Source organism: Crocodylus porosus, unplaced genomic scaffold (assembly GCF_001723895.1).
Source record: "Crocodylus porosus isolate Cpor-Errol unplaced genomic scaffold, CroPor_comp1, whole genome shotgun sequence".
Lineage (NCBI taxonomy): Eukaryota > Metazoa > Chordata > Crocodylia > Crocodylidae > Crocodylus > Crocodylus porosus.
Window position 1 is genome coordinate 119,844,176 of NW_017728886.1, and position 14,698 is coordinate 119,858,873.

General features: G+C 43.4%; 1 protein-coding gene across 1 annotated transcript in view; it reads right to left on the reverse strand.

The window, feature by feature from the left end:
* ABCA13 (ATP binding cassette subfamily A member 13) overlaps window positions 1–14,698 on the reverse strand; it is a 368,570-nt gene that overhangs the window by 42,789 nt on the left and 311,083 nt on the right. Inside the window, 2 exon segments of the mRNA XM_019537509.1 lie at window positions 1,163–1,293; window positions 14,232–14,386. Of these exon segments, the coding sequence (XP_019393054.1) occupies window positions 1,163–1,293; window positions 14,232–14,386 (286 nt within the window).

Consider the following 14,698-nt stretch of genomic DNA (forward strand, 5'->3'; position numbering starts at 1 on the left):
GCAATTAGCTAATGCATATAAGCCTATCCGCCCCGCATACTTAAGTAGTTAATTATAATGCACATCCGACGGATGACGTGACGTCATTTCATATATGTTTGTATGAACCGGAAATGAGATGTAAGAGTTCCTGCTTCTGCACACGTGCTCAGAAGAGAGGGAATAAAGCCTGCTGAGAAGTGTTCCCCGGGGGCAGAGGGTGGTCTTTTGTCTTCACTCTGACCCTATTTGCAAATATATACCTTTTGTGGTACTAATGGAGTGTGTCTATGACTAAGAGTTCTTCGCCTCCCGAGAAACGAACCATAGCAATTTCTGCAACAAGAGCAGAAGGCCTAGGAGAGGGTCAGGGCCCTGACTAAATTAAGATGGGCTGGAGCCCAACAAGGGCTGAACCCCTACCCACAGACAGAGAGAAGGGAAGATCCCCACAATGCCTGGTCAGATGTATGATTGGAGGAATTACTAGGGGAAGCAATTAGCAAAAAGTTCTTCACAGTCAGGGTTGCCAGGCTCTGGAATGGGCTTCCAAGGGAGGTGGTGCTTGCCCCATCCTTGGGGGTCTTCAAGAGGAGACTGGCTAGGCACCTGGCTGGGTTCACATGACCCCAGGTTTGGTGACCCTTTTCCTGCCTGCCAGGGGCAGGGGGTCAAACTAGATGGCCCACGGATGTCCCTTCTGACCCTACAACCTATGAATAGATGAACATAACCAGTACCGATATCTCTATGGCAGATGAAGCCATACAGAATGATATTTTCAGGTTTACTTTTCTGGTATGGAACACAAAAATGGGGAGAAAAATATACGACACATTCTAACATGTTGCATAATACATCCTATTTCTCTTTTTTTGTGAAGAAATATATGTTAAAAAAATTACATGCTCAGGCTGACCTAGAGAAGTAACAATTGTATTATAGCCTATGTACGAAATCATAAACTAGAAGCCAGCTTTGAATTCTAATCCAAGATCATTGGAATGCAAAGTAAAATATATTTATTCAGAGAGCTGAAAAGACAACTACGCTGCTTTTGTGTCACTTTCTCCCTGGAGTTGCTTCAGAAGCAGAAATAAGTAAAGTAGCCTGAAAAATAATGAAAAAAGTGAACTGAATTTGCATGTGCTTCTGAAGCAATGAGGGTGTTGACATGGCTTACCAGTAAAAGTATTTGTGGTTTGCCAACCAAAGCCAGAGCTGCAGATAGTTTCCTCCTTGTGCCACCACTGTATGTCCTCACCAGTTTGTCAATGTGGGTGTCCAGATGTAATTGGCTAACAAGGTCCCCAGCTACCTGCAATTAAGAAATGGCAAAAATGGGAGGACTCATGCATTCAACTAGACAGTTTGAACTAGCACAGATTTTTCCCCCCACTAAACTTTAAAAATAAATATTTCCTCTTTTCTTATCTGAGGCATTGTATGATTATCAAATCATAGACTGAAGACTTGCTGGAATCTGTCAGGCAAAATGTTAAGAATCAAAGGCTGTTAAGGGGACCCATGAAAAATAAGAGTGTTCTGAACAGAAAATCTGGCTTTGTTAATTCTTGTAACAGTCATCTACCAAGCATTTTGGATCACTGAGCCATTAACTTAAAATGCTCCTTCTTCCAATGTATTTTCACAGTATTGATTAGATCCCACACATTTTTCAAGTGCTAGAAAATATGATAGAATGAAATAATAGGTCAAACATAAAAGTGGAAATTGGCAGAAGAGCAGTTTCACAAACAAGGGCTTCTGCCCTTCCCAAAAGACTGGATTAAACTAGATTTAGCTCTGATCAATCTCTTTACCTGGGGACTCTGGACTGATGAGAGGGCACAAATTAGTCTTCACTCCCACTGTTTTAGATCATTATCGGGACCAGACTGATCTGACCTTCCACAGAGGCGCACATGGATAGGAATATCCAGGTAGCTCTCTCCAACTTTGCACTCACCAGCCCAGGGCCAGACACAGATCTTCTGTTCTTGCTCAGTAAGCAAAAGCCATATGTGTGTGCACTAACACTAGTGCTAGCTTCCCTACATGGGTAAATCTAAAACAGCCCTCATTCATCCACATTGGCCAAGGAACTGAACCTCTTCAAGGGTGAGTCCAAGATGTAGTAGGGACTTCTAAGCCAAGGAGTCCTAGACACAATGCCCCTCACAGCACCAGTTGTTAGGGGCACTGCAATAATCTGTGGGAAAGATGTTCCATTTGAATATAGTAAGATCCTTAATATACCTGTTTTGTTTTTCAGATACAATGAGCCTGGAGTGCCCGCCCTTCAGTGGCTGTGGCAGAGGAAGTAGGGGGTGACATGGGTATTTGGCAAGTCATTAGTTTGCTATATTTGAGATCCCCTGCCAGGGATTCCCCAGTGAGGGAGTTACCTAAATTTACATCCCTCCTGTCACCAGAAGAGGTCATGGGAAATTGCAAGATTAAGATTGGACCAAACAGACAGTGCCTAGTTAGTTTGTGGAATTCAGTGAGCAGCATATTGAGAGAGAAAAGTGAAGATTTTTTGCCTATTGCAAATAAGCTCATATATTTGTGCTCATGCCTTTGAGAATAAGAGTATATTAACACATTTACTTAATGTAAGTTTTCTTGTGGAATAGGCACACCCACACCTGCCTGCAGGCATCCGGCTCGAGTGGTCCCAGGGGCACCACAGCTGTGGAGGGAAGCCCCAAGCCCCCCTACAGCTCAGGCAGGCAAGCAGACTCCAGGGTGGAAAAAAAAAAAAATCAGGCTTGCCACTTTTCTTGGGTGGAGCTGTTTTCCCGGGCTACTGCCAGGCTGCCTGAAGGGTTTCCTGCAGAGCCATTGAGCTGCATGGAGTCCAGTGCTTCACTCTGTGGCTGTAGGGCAGCAAACTAAAACTCCTTGAAGGAGCTTTAGTTTGCTGTGCCCCAAGTCATTTAAGGTGCATTATGCCACCGAATTTCTTACAGCGGCTAGAATTCATTCTCAATACGACACTGAGCTGTGCAAACACTGACATCATTAAAGTGGTGCATTTAGCCAACTTTAAAGTGTTGTGTACACATGCCTCTCATTTTGTCTACACACATCTGAAAACTCTAGTTATCCAACCACAGGCTCTGATTATACACAGCTCTAAAAACCTTCATATTCCCTTGAGACCAAATGACACTAAGAAAAAATAGTATTAAAAAGTTCGTATCAAAAACAGAATGTCAAAAGTATTTAAAGTCAGTATCTTTGATATATAAGCAGGTAGTTTATCTGCTAATCTAACTTTTGTTTATTACCATGGGAAATATGCACACACTACTGACTGTCGGGGTTTTTCTCTATAAATGCAACAAAAATGCACAGAGACTTGTATGGAATAGTTCATAAAATCTGAAAGAAAAGGAGAGAGTTAAAATATGTGGTCTCCTGCTCACACCCAAATCAACATGCCATAATATTTCAAGGAATCTCAAGAAATACTAAGATTTATTGTACCTTAACAAAAATATGAAGGAGAAGATTGCCGTGTTTCAACTATATCAATGAGCATATTTGAACTATAATCACAACTTTTTCTAATACAGCTTGAGTCATTACTGTGACTCTCTTAATATAATCAGCAAAATGCTTTTTATTTTAAAAGAGGACAGTGAATAAGGCGGGGGGGGAAATTAGGGAATTGAGGAATACTGTCAAAGAAGACACAGAAAGTAGTTAGAAGAAGCAAAGTCAGATTTTAAAGTTTGCCACCACCAACTATGCCGAGCCATGAATCACAAGCTCTTAACAAGCTATCCCAGGAATAATATAGAGGGCAACTTTATCATTTTTCTTTAAGATGAAATACAAATACAGTGTTCTTTCCAGGTTGTGAGGTAAATCTTGCCTTTGTTTAATTTACCTAAACCCACAATGCTACTCCATATTTATTATTTGCTTGAGCGTATTCAGGGCATAGACACTCATGACTAAGTTATGATCTAGTTGGCACAGCAAGGGAAAGCAGAGGTTTAGGCTTGTAAGTTCTTTGTTACAGATATTTTGCTGGCTCCAAATGATTTCTCAATGCAAGGGGAAGATTCATTTCATGGTACTCACTCTGCCGCTGCTTAGAATGCATAGAGCTTGCAAGTTAACTGTTGCAGATGTTTGCAGAACATAAGCAAGTTAGCTGGACACGTAGATATACTTCTGTTGCACAGTCCAGAGGAGAGGCATCAAGTCAACGGTTTGTAGACTGATGAGTTAAAAAGTTGTCTCACTTATAAGGTGATGCACTGAACACAACAGAGAGGGTTTGATTTCCTGGTTGCACTTAGAAAAGAGACTTTCTATATCTTTCTTATCTCCCTCAGCCTTATGCACTGGTGGAAAATATTACAATTAAGCCCAACAAATATAAGCTCATTCTACTGCACTGAGCAGCACATGACTTCAGCCCCTTTCTTTTTTTGATAATTTTATGTGTGTGTTCGCACATGTGCAGATGTGTACATCTGCAAATGTCTACATGATTAGATTTGCAGGCATGTCTCAAGTTCATTAATATAACATAAGTTTTAATGAAGATGCTGTCTATATGACATTTTAGTCATACTGTAGAATAACTAATACATTTCCAGTATAACTTCATTAATCTGCACAATTTATGATGTAATTGTGCTTTGAAGAGTGTTAACTAGTAAAACAGACTTTAAAACATCTTTCAGTTTGCCTGTACCCAAATATTGGATGGCAAAATTGCAAAAAATTATGCAGAAACCATACACTAAATTAGAGCTATCTGAAAAATAAGTGCTTTGTTACTCAAGAAGTATTTTGAACTAGTGAAAACAGTAACTTTTTGTTTTAGCTAACTCAAAAATAAATTATCAATTGTCTTCCAATTTTAAAGAAAAAATTATCTACTGCCCTTCACAATAAACCTAGCAATTTTAGCACAAGCTCACACTGGTAACTGAAGTTGTAGGAGAAGCAACACTAAGTTTTTACAATCTTAAGCCTTGATTCTGTGCAAAGCTCTACATAAACCCCTTGCTACGTGGAAAATCAGATTCTAGGAACAGATTCTGCTCTCAGATTCATAGATTGTTAGGGCTTGGAAGGGACCTTACAGATCATCAGGTCCAGCCCCCTCCCCCTCCCCCTCCCCACCACTCTAGGCAGGAGGATAACTGGGGTCACGTGGCCCCAGCAAGGTGACTGTCCAGTGTCCACACCATGGAAATCATTAAAGTACCAGGGTTTACAATCCAACACACTCTCTTCATACAGTGCAAGTCAAGGTAGCTCTGGGTTGCCACAAAAATTCACCTGTTTGAAGGATTAAATAAAACAGAGCTATTTGCATGTTCCTATGGACTAACTTTTCAGTTTTCAAATGCTCACTAAACATTAAAGCTGCAATCCAAGAATTAAACACTGCATTTAGTATCACATTTGATGTGGTTCAGGTTGGTGGGTTAAAGATAGAGAACAGATGTTGAAACGTTTACCCTTGTAACACTGTGCACCCATTTCTACCCATTACTTTGATGACTTGATGAAATTTACTGTGGTATGAGCTATGACACCTATCCCATTACTTCTCCTAAGATACAAACCCTGAAATGTATTGATGTATTAGAAAAATCTAATAAAAATAAACACTCTTTTATTGTGATGACTGTTTGAACATCCCCATGTCTTTGCTCTAATCAAGCTCAAAGCTAATCCCACCCTAGTGTTGTTATATTGTGGGAGAAAATACATTTTTGATTCATCTTCAACTTTTATGTTGGTAGCAAATGACCTGTTTCCTCATCCTTTCCCATTTGGTTAATTACTGTTTTGGAAGTTTAAATGCACTCAGCATTGTGTCAGATACTGGACTCCTGTTCCTGATAAATCTGCATGGCAAAGAATCTGAACCTGAAGTTATTGCTTTAATAGATTATATTTATTTAGGCTGTGTGGCATACTCTTAAGTCATCTACTCACCTGTCAACTTACTGAAAAACAAGATGGACTTAGATTGCTTTCCACCTTCAGATCAAAGAAATGCACTCCCTAGTGCATTGTCTGTTTTGCGCGTGTATGTGTATTAACACAAGCACTTATTGGTAAACACTCAGAGGCTCAACTACAACATCACATAACAGACAAGAGCGAGAGAACAGCAGCAATAATTTATGTTTCTGTAGAACCCGCAGTTCCCTGGGATCCCCAGGCATGCTGCCTCACAAATTTAAAGTGAAAACAAACTTTTCACAGGGACCACTTTATCTACTGCTGAAATACAACCGTTTCAAAGTTGGAACACAGCAGCTGTTTAACATTGTGCTGCAATCCCATACAAAAGCATAGAACAGGAAGTGCCCATTCATAGGCCAGACTTGTCAAATATTTTTCTCTAAAGATCTTTACTCTGAAATTTGTGGGAAGGTGAAAATCATTCATTAAATATATTATTTTGATTAGTATCTCAAGGCCTTACTCAAGAGCCCCATTTTGCTGAACAAAACGCATGGTAAGAGACAGAGCCGTGGCTGGATAGATGACAACCTATACCAATGACTCTCAATTTTTTTAAACTTAAGGCACCTGTCATTAGACTTGAACCTCTCAAGGTACCCCTCAAGATCATTAGACTCAAGGAATCCCAGCTCTTGATTTTCACTCTTGTTTATCATGAAAAAACAATAGAACAGTTTTTTCTGTTGCGAAGAACTCAGATCAGAATGTTTTCAACCCTATGGATTCCTATTTGAAATATCTGGGTTTATCAGACGAATTATATTTGCACACCTAACAGTGCTAACACCCCACAGCACCCTTGAACAGATCTAATGCCAGCCCAAAGTTATATACAAAGTCTGCATGATAGCTGGATGACCTGAGTCTCACTCCAGTATGGACACTTATATAAAATTATATCAAGTTATACCCTAGAATGAAACACTTAAATAATACTGATTTATCTCTCACTTGCCATGTGCTAGAAACAGACATACAAAGTAGTTAGTGAGGAACACCTGACATCTAGTAATTTTTGCTACAATTTTTAACCTGCTTTGCTGATCTCATCGTAAATAATAAGGGCTTTATTTTGACCTATTTTGTGTAGAGCCAAAGTGGACCACTATTCTGTGTACAGCCAAAGGTCCTATGCTATCCCTGTATCCTATTCCTGGTCTTATTCTTGTATACTACTGGAGCTGCCAGTGACTTGGAAGACACTACAAAGTTCCTCAAGAAATTCCTCAAGAATCTATTAACAAGCTTCCAGAGAACATCATACTAGCTATCATGGATGTCAGACCAACATTGCCTATGAAGATGGATTACAAGAAATAAAGAACATTACCTTTGATTATGACCAGGAATCCTGGTTTCTCTGATAAAAAGTTGCAAATTCTCTGATACAACAGAAATCCCAACAACACAAGGAACCAAAACACAACAATGGCACAGCAGCTGTACCCAAAGAAGAAATGGTGCCAGAGGGAGGGACCTGTTACCTTAAAGGAACACCATCACCCGGACCCTTGGTTTCTCTCTACACCCAAGGGTGGATTGTCCCCCTCCCCTTCAGACGGCTTCCCCCTAGTGACCTAAATGGGGAGAGCCCCTCCACCCCTGTGGAAATCCCCTTCTCTTCCCCTCCAGCCAACAACAATCCTCTTCCCAGCAGCTTTGGTGGGCTAGGCTCATCTCTATCTTTGGGTTTGCTGCAAGGAGTCTTTCCTTACTAGGGTGGTTGACTTGTCTGGTTGCCACTTGCTGCAGAAAGGCCTGAGCTGCCTCGTGCAGCCCCCAGGTCTGTCAGCCCTCTCTCAGCCCCATACATTACCCTATGCACCAAAGGGGTGCCTGCCTCATGCAGGAATGGGGACCTATGCTGCCTCATGCAGCCACAGCATCCCATCAGCTCTCCAGTTCTGTGCACTGCTCCATGCACCGAGGGCTTCTGCCCTTGAGTTGTAGACCCACACTTGGGTTGTGCAGCCATGGCAGTCCTTTCAGCTTTACCAGCCCTGTGCACCAATCCATGAACCAAGGGCTCCTGTCTCGTGCCGGGGTGGGGATCCACACCGCCTCAAGTAGCCACAGCAGTCACTTCAGCTCTACCAGCCCTGTGCACTGATGCATGCACCAAGGGCTCCTGCCTCGTGCAGAGTTATAGACCTGTGAACCCACCAAGGTCCCTTCCACTCTCTGGACCCTCTGTGCACTGACCCTGCAGCTCTTTCCACAGTGGGGCTGGGATGCAGAGCGTTTCTGGGGCAAGTGCTCTGCTCTGCCAGTCAACTCTACCAGTTCTTCTGCAGCCCCATCTTCATTATCCCTTGTTGAAGCCACCCTTGTGCTCAGCACGCAGGCTTTTATTTCTTCTCAAGGCTCTGTCCCCAGATTGGGAATGGACCAATGAGAAAGCCTGAGAAATCAGTTCCCCCTCAGGTCCTCTTCTTCACCTCACCTCTAGGTTAGGGCAGGGTGAAGGTGGTTGTGCTACAGGAACAACCTGATCTATTTTGGTGCCCCTGCCGTACTCACACCCCACTTGCTCATGGTCTGGCACCTCTGTGAAGTCCAGGGCTCTTTTTGCCTTCTTTTTCTGGAAGAGCTTCAGTGACAGGCTTTCCTGGCTCTTGTGGGGGGGGGGGAGGAGGGTCTGGCAAGGCAAGGTGGGTCATGCCTGCTACATCTCCACGGGGCCCCGCAAGCCACTGCGCACCCCTGCCCAGTTGCTATGGAGACAGCATGCTATGGAGACCATACTTACTTATGGGAGCTTCTCTCCAGGCTACCTGGTGGCCATGTGCATATACATGCACATGGTAGCCCCTGCCTGACTGCTACCCTCCTGCTGCTCTCCGAAGCTCCTTTCAGGCTGGAATTCTGCCAGCCTGCATAGATCTCTTTGCAAAAGTGCAAAATCCATGTGTTTCTCTGTAAAAATTAAAAGTCTGCCTTTTTCTCAGTTAAAAGGGGAAATCCACATTTCTTCTGTTTTTCCATGGGAAACGGAAACCCTGATTATGACATTGCTTTGGTTTCCATCCTACTCTCCCACGTTATCCTCATATACAATGATTTCAGATTTTGAGACCTACTATACCTACAAACAAATGGTACTGCCCCAGGCACATGCATGGTCCCCATGCAATATGCCATTATATTTATGACAGATCTCAAAATCTGTTTCCTTTGTGATTGCTTGCTTATCCTGGTATACCTGAGATACATCAATAATATCATGTGGATGCCAGGGATGGAATCTCTAGAGAAATTCCCCCATGTAACAGGTTCTATTCCTCCACAAAACTGACTTCTGAATACTCCACAGAGCAAATTCATTTCCTACATACCATGGTGAATCTTAGCATAGCACCACCACATTATATCAGAAGCCAGCCAATGGCTACAGCTCCCTCCATCTTTCATGTACACCACTAGATCCATCATTTACAGCCAAGCTCTATGTTACAAACATACCCACTCTGATCCTGCCAACTGGGATGCCCACTTCAAGCATCTGGAGCAGGATTCCTACACTTACAACAAAATTCCAAAACCATAGACACTCAAATATATATAGCTAGACTGATACTTCACTCAAACTTGCTACAATATCATACCCATGATAAGAACAATAAAATCTCTCTGGTTGTTATCTATACCATACCTTGAATACTTTGGACTCATCATTAATGACCACCAGCTCTTCCCAGAAAATGACAACCAGTTCAAGGTAAGCTTGGAAAGCTGCCATGGTTTACACACAGACCCACAATCTCAACTGACATCTCTTCAGCAACAAACTACCTAACTCCAACTCTCACCAAGCCACTGGGCCCTGCTACAGACCCAGATGCCAGCTGTGCTCATTCGTCAACACAGACCATATCATTGAACCAAACAAACACCGTGAATTATAACATCCTGGGTTAACTTACCTACTCCTCCACCATCATATATGCTAGCACCTGCTTACAGTGCCCCACTGCTGTCTGCATTGGCTGGATGAAGCAATCCCCATGTAAAAGAATCAGCAGGCACCAATTTTATATCAGTTTCAGAAACACACAAAAAACTATGGCAAAACACTGCAACTTCCATGGACATCCCATCATTGACTTAAAAACAGCTGTTTTTAAATTTTTAAAAGTAATTTATGAACCAATTTAAATGCAAAATTGCAAAACAAGAAGCTATACACATACTGAAATGTGTTACATATGGTCCCAAAATTCTTATTTCAGTACCTGGACTAGCTATTGACTCCAGCTGATTATTTTTATGCCCCACAGTGTTAATTGCTTTGTTTATCCCTATTAATGACAGGCCACTGGTAGGAGGTATATGGGGGTACACATGCCCCCCCTGACAGGGCCAGTGCCCCCTCTACCAGCTGACACCAATGCTGTTGGCAGGGCTGGAGCCCTGCCTGACAGGGCCACCGCCATCGGCGGCTTCTGCAAGTGTACCCTCAGATTCAAGAGGCACCAGTCACTCATGCTATTGATCTTTTCAACCTACCTTTTGCCTCTCTCAGCAGTGTCCCATCCCACTGTCCCTTGATTTTGTTTTTCAAGTCCTCTCTGTTTTAAGCCTTTTCTTTCTGCAAATCCATTTATAACATGGGTATAGGTGGCTATACCCCACAGGAGAGATCAAGTGGACAAAAGGGGTGGGGGCGTAGCTGTCTATGTCAAGGAAAGCTACGCATCTCTGCAAGCTGACATCAGTGCCCAGAGTGGACTGGAGACCCTCTGGGTTAAAATGCGTGGGGAACATAGCACAGGGGACACAATGGTGGGAGTCTACTACAGACCTCTGACCCAGGATCAAGAGCTTGACCAGGAGTTCACCAGGGAATTAGCTGAGGCCACATGCTCCCAGTGCATGGTTGTCATGGGAGACTTCAACTACCCAGACATCTCATGGGAAGAGCACTTGGCCAAATCTGAGTGGTCACAAAGCTTGTTCTCGTGTGTGGATGAGCTCTGTTTGATGCAAGAAGTCTACGGGCCAACAAGAGGTAAAGCACTGCTTGACCTGGTACTGGCAATGGGGGACAACCTAATCAGCAACCTAATAATCGTAGAGAAACTGGGTGACAGTAACTGATCACCTTTCCATCTGCTGTAAAGCTGACAAGTCAGTCAGCAATACAGAAGCCTTCAACTTCAGGAAAGTTGACTCTGACAAGCTCAGGAGGCTTGTGCCCTAAGGGACCACAACCCAAAGGGGATGGACGATCAGAACAAGGGGTTGCTCCTCAAGGGAGTGATCCTGGATACACAATCAAAGTCTATTCTGTCTCAGAGGAAAGGCACCAAAAGGTCATAGCAGCCCCTTTAGCTCTCCAGGGAACTAGCAGACCTCCAGCATCTAAAAAAAAAGACCTACAAAGGATGGAGGACTGGATCCAACTCCAAAGACGAATATTCTGCACTTCTCCAGACCTGCAGGGAGTGAAGAAGGAAAGCCAAGGCTGCGATGGAACTTGAACTAGCTACAAGTATCAAGGACAATAAAAAGTCCTTTTTTAGATATGTGCAGAGCTGGAGGAAAAGCAAGGACACATATCTAAAAAACAATGGACCCCTGCTAAACCAGATGGAACAACTTACAACTGACACCCAGGAAAAAGCCAACTTGATAAATGGGTACTTTGCATCAGTTTTTCACCAGTCCCATGAGACACCCCTGCCCATTATGAGACAGAGAGGCCCAAGTGAGGGAGACTCCTTACCCTCCATCAATCCTGACCTCGTGAAGGAACACCTTGAGAGGCTAGACACCTGCAAGTCAGCCAGCCCGGGCAATTTACACCCCAGGACACTCAAGGAGCTGGCTAGCATCATAGCTCAGTCCCTGGCACAGATCTTTGAGAGCTCCTGGTGCTCTGGTGAAGTGCCTGAAGATTGGAAGAAGTCCAAAGTGGTGCCTATCTTCAAGAAAGGGAGGAAAGTGGATCCGGCAAACTACAGGCCCATCAGCCTGACCTCTCTCCCAGGGAAGGTCTTAGAAAAGATTAACAAAGAAGCCATTCTTAAAAGACTAGCCAATGGCAACATCCTACGGGATAGCCAGCATGGGTTTGTTGCGGGTAGGTCTTGCTTGACCAATCTTACTTCCTTTTACAACCAGGTGATCTATCACTTAGACAAGGGAGAAGAGATTGTTGTCATATATCTTGACTTTAAAAATCCTTCAATCTAGTATCCCATGATCACCTCTTAGCAAAACTGACTAACTGTGGCCTCAGCCTCACTGTGATCCACTGGCTGAGGAATTGGTTCTGTGGTCGGACCCGGAGAGTGGTGATTGACAGAAGTCAATCATCATGGTGACCAGTGGGATCCCTCAAGGCTCTGTCCTTGGGCCTATACTATTTAATATCTTCATTAATGATGTGGACATTCACATCAGAAGCAGATTGGCTAAGTTCGCTGATGACATCAAACTCTGGGGTAAAGCGTCCACACCTGTGGACAGGAGGGTGATCCAGGCAGACCTTGATAAGCTCAGAAACTGGGCAGATGAGAACCTGATGGTGTTTAACATCGAAAAATGCAAGGTTCTCCACCTTGGGAAGAAAAACCTGCAGCATGCAGGCTCAGCAGTGCTATGCTGGCTAGCACTATGGATGAAAGGGACTTGAGGCTCACAACTGACCACAAGATGAACATAAGCCTTCAATGTGATGATGCAGCTAGTAAAGTGATTAGAAAGCTGGCTTGTATCAATAGATGCTTCTCAAGCAAATCCCAGGATGTCATTCTCCCGTTTTACTCGGTCTTGGTGAGGCCACAACTGGAGTACTGCATCCAGTTTTGGGCTCCACAATTCAAAAAGGAAGTGGAGAAACTTGACAGACTGCAGAGGAGAGCCACGCGCATGATCAAAGGTCAGGAAAACAGAACTTATGAGAGGCTGAGAGCCACAGGACTCTTCAGCTTGGAAAAGCACAGCCTTCAGGGAGATCTACTGGTCACCTATAGGTTTATCAAGGGTGCTCACCTGGATCTAGGGGAATGTCTGTTCACCAGAGCGCCCCAAGGGAGGAAAAGGTCAAACAATCACAAACTCCTTCATGACTGTTTCAGGCTGGACGTAAAGAAGAACTTCTTTACTGTCCAAGCCCCCAAGGTTTGGAATAGACTGCCACCAGAGGTGGTTGGTTGAAGCACCAACTTTGAACACCTTCAAGAAACATTTGGATGTTTATCTTGCTGGGATCCTATGACCCCTGCTAACTTCCTGCCCCTGGGGCAGGGGACTGGACTCAATCTTCTGAGGTCCCTTCCAACCCCAGTGTCTATGAATCTGTAAAACATCTGATGAAGTAGGCTGTTACCTATGAAAGCTCATGCCTCTCTGAACCAGCTAGTCCGCCTTCCTTTTTAGTAGACTTCAGGCTAACTTGGCCAATACCTTTCTGTTCACTGACTGTCAACAAAACCATAGATAAGTACACTATAGGGATGTACTGCCCTTATGCATGACACCTTAACAAAGATTAAGAACCAGACTTACAGCACTTAAAAGAGCCTGCCGCCTAATTAAATAATAAAAGCTTGATTTGTTTTAAATTACATTTATGATCAAAAATATTCAATAACTTATGCAAGGCTTATAAATATTTAACAATGTTCTCTGAATTAATATACAGCCATATGAGACCTAAAAGAAGCTGTTCCCATCCACGTCTGTATTAAGTGCCCTGATAGTGGAAGCCTGAAAAGAGTAGAGTTGTGCTAAAAGCTGGTCATAAGAAGGGAACTGCCATTTTATGAAGATGACAGGTAATTATAGCCAAGAGGTTTAATGCAATAACAATTATCCTGCAATATATTTTCCTCAGTGCAAAGGGAGCAAGTCTTCATGTTTGTGGCACTCTGCCCATCCTTAATCAAACCTAACAAGGTGGGTTGATAAGGAAAGGACTGAATGCTGAATTTTACGTGACTACTGAACTGCCCATAGGACACTGTTTGCACGGCAGCACCTTGTTAAAGCACAGCCCAATCCCAAGGCCCAGACCAGCTCTAATGAGTGCAGGGCCCAACTGAATGGCCAAAGATGTTTTGAACTAACTTCAAGAGCAAGACCAATCCTTCAGCCAGCCAAATAACTGTGGACTCCATGTCACAATAGAGCAGCTTCAGGAATTCTGTCTGGTACAAGAAAACAGAACTGCTCTGTGATCTCTGTAGCACAACGTTGCCCTATCCAGTTTTGCAGAGATAAAACATGGATACCTGCCTTATGGATACATTGTGTTGGCACTCCACGTAGTCTGCAGTAATAATAAAGATGCTCCCAACCAGTTAGAAGTTCATCCAGGGCATCTTGCTGTGGGCAGTAGCCAATCAGAATGCCCTTAGAGATAGCAGACAGTATATCTATTTCAGACCTAGTTGAGAGAAAAGCAAAAAAGATTGAATAAATACATTTTGCATCCTCCCTTAGCCTTGGTATCACCGTAGACAGCATTTACTCAAGAGAAAACATTCTCACTTTCATCTGCCATGGTGAGGACAGGAAGTCACTTGGCCCAGCTCCCCTTTCTCCTAGTCTCACTAAATTCATTAGACAGTTTCCATGCCACTCCTTAATCCCATAGCCCTACCACACGTATCAGGAGCACGAGCCTCTTTTCTAGCAGGCATCACATGCTACTGGTGGTTTGCCTACCCTGCCAACCACACCAAATGGAGACACAGCT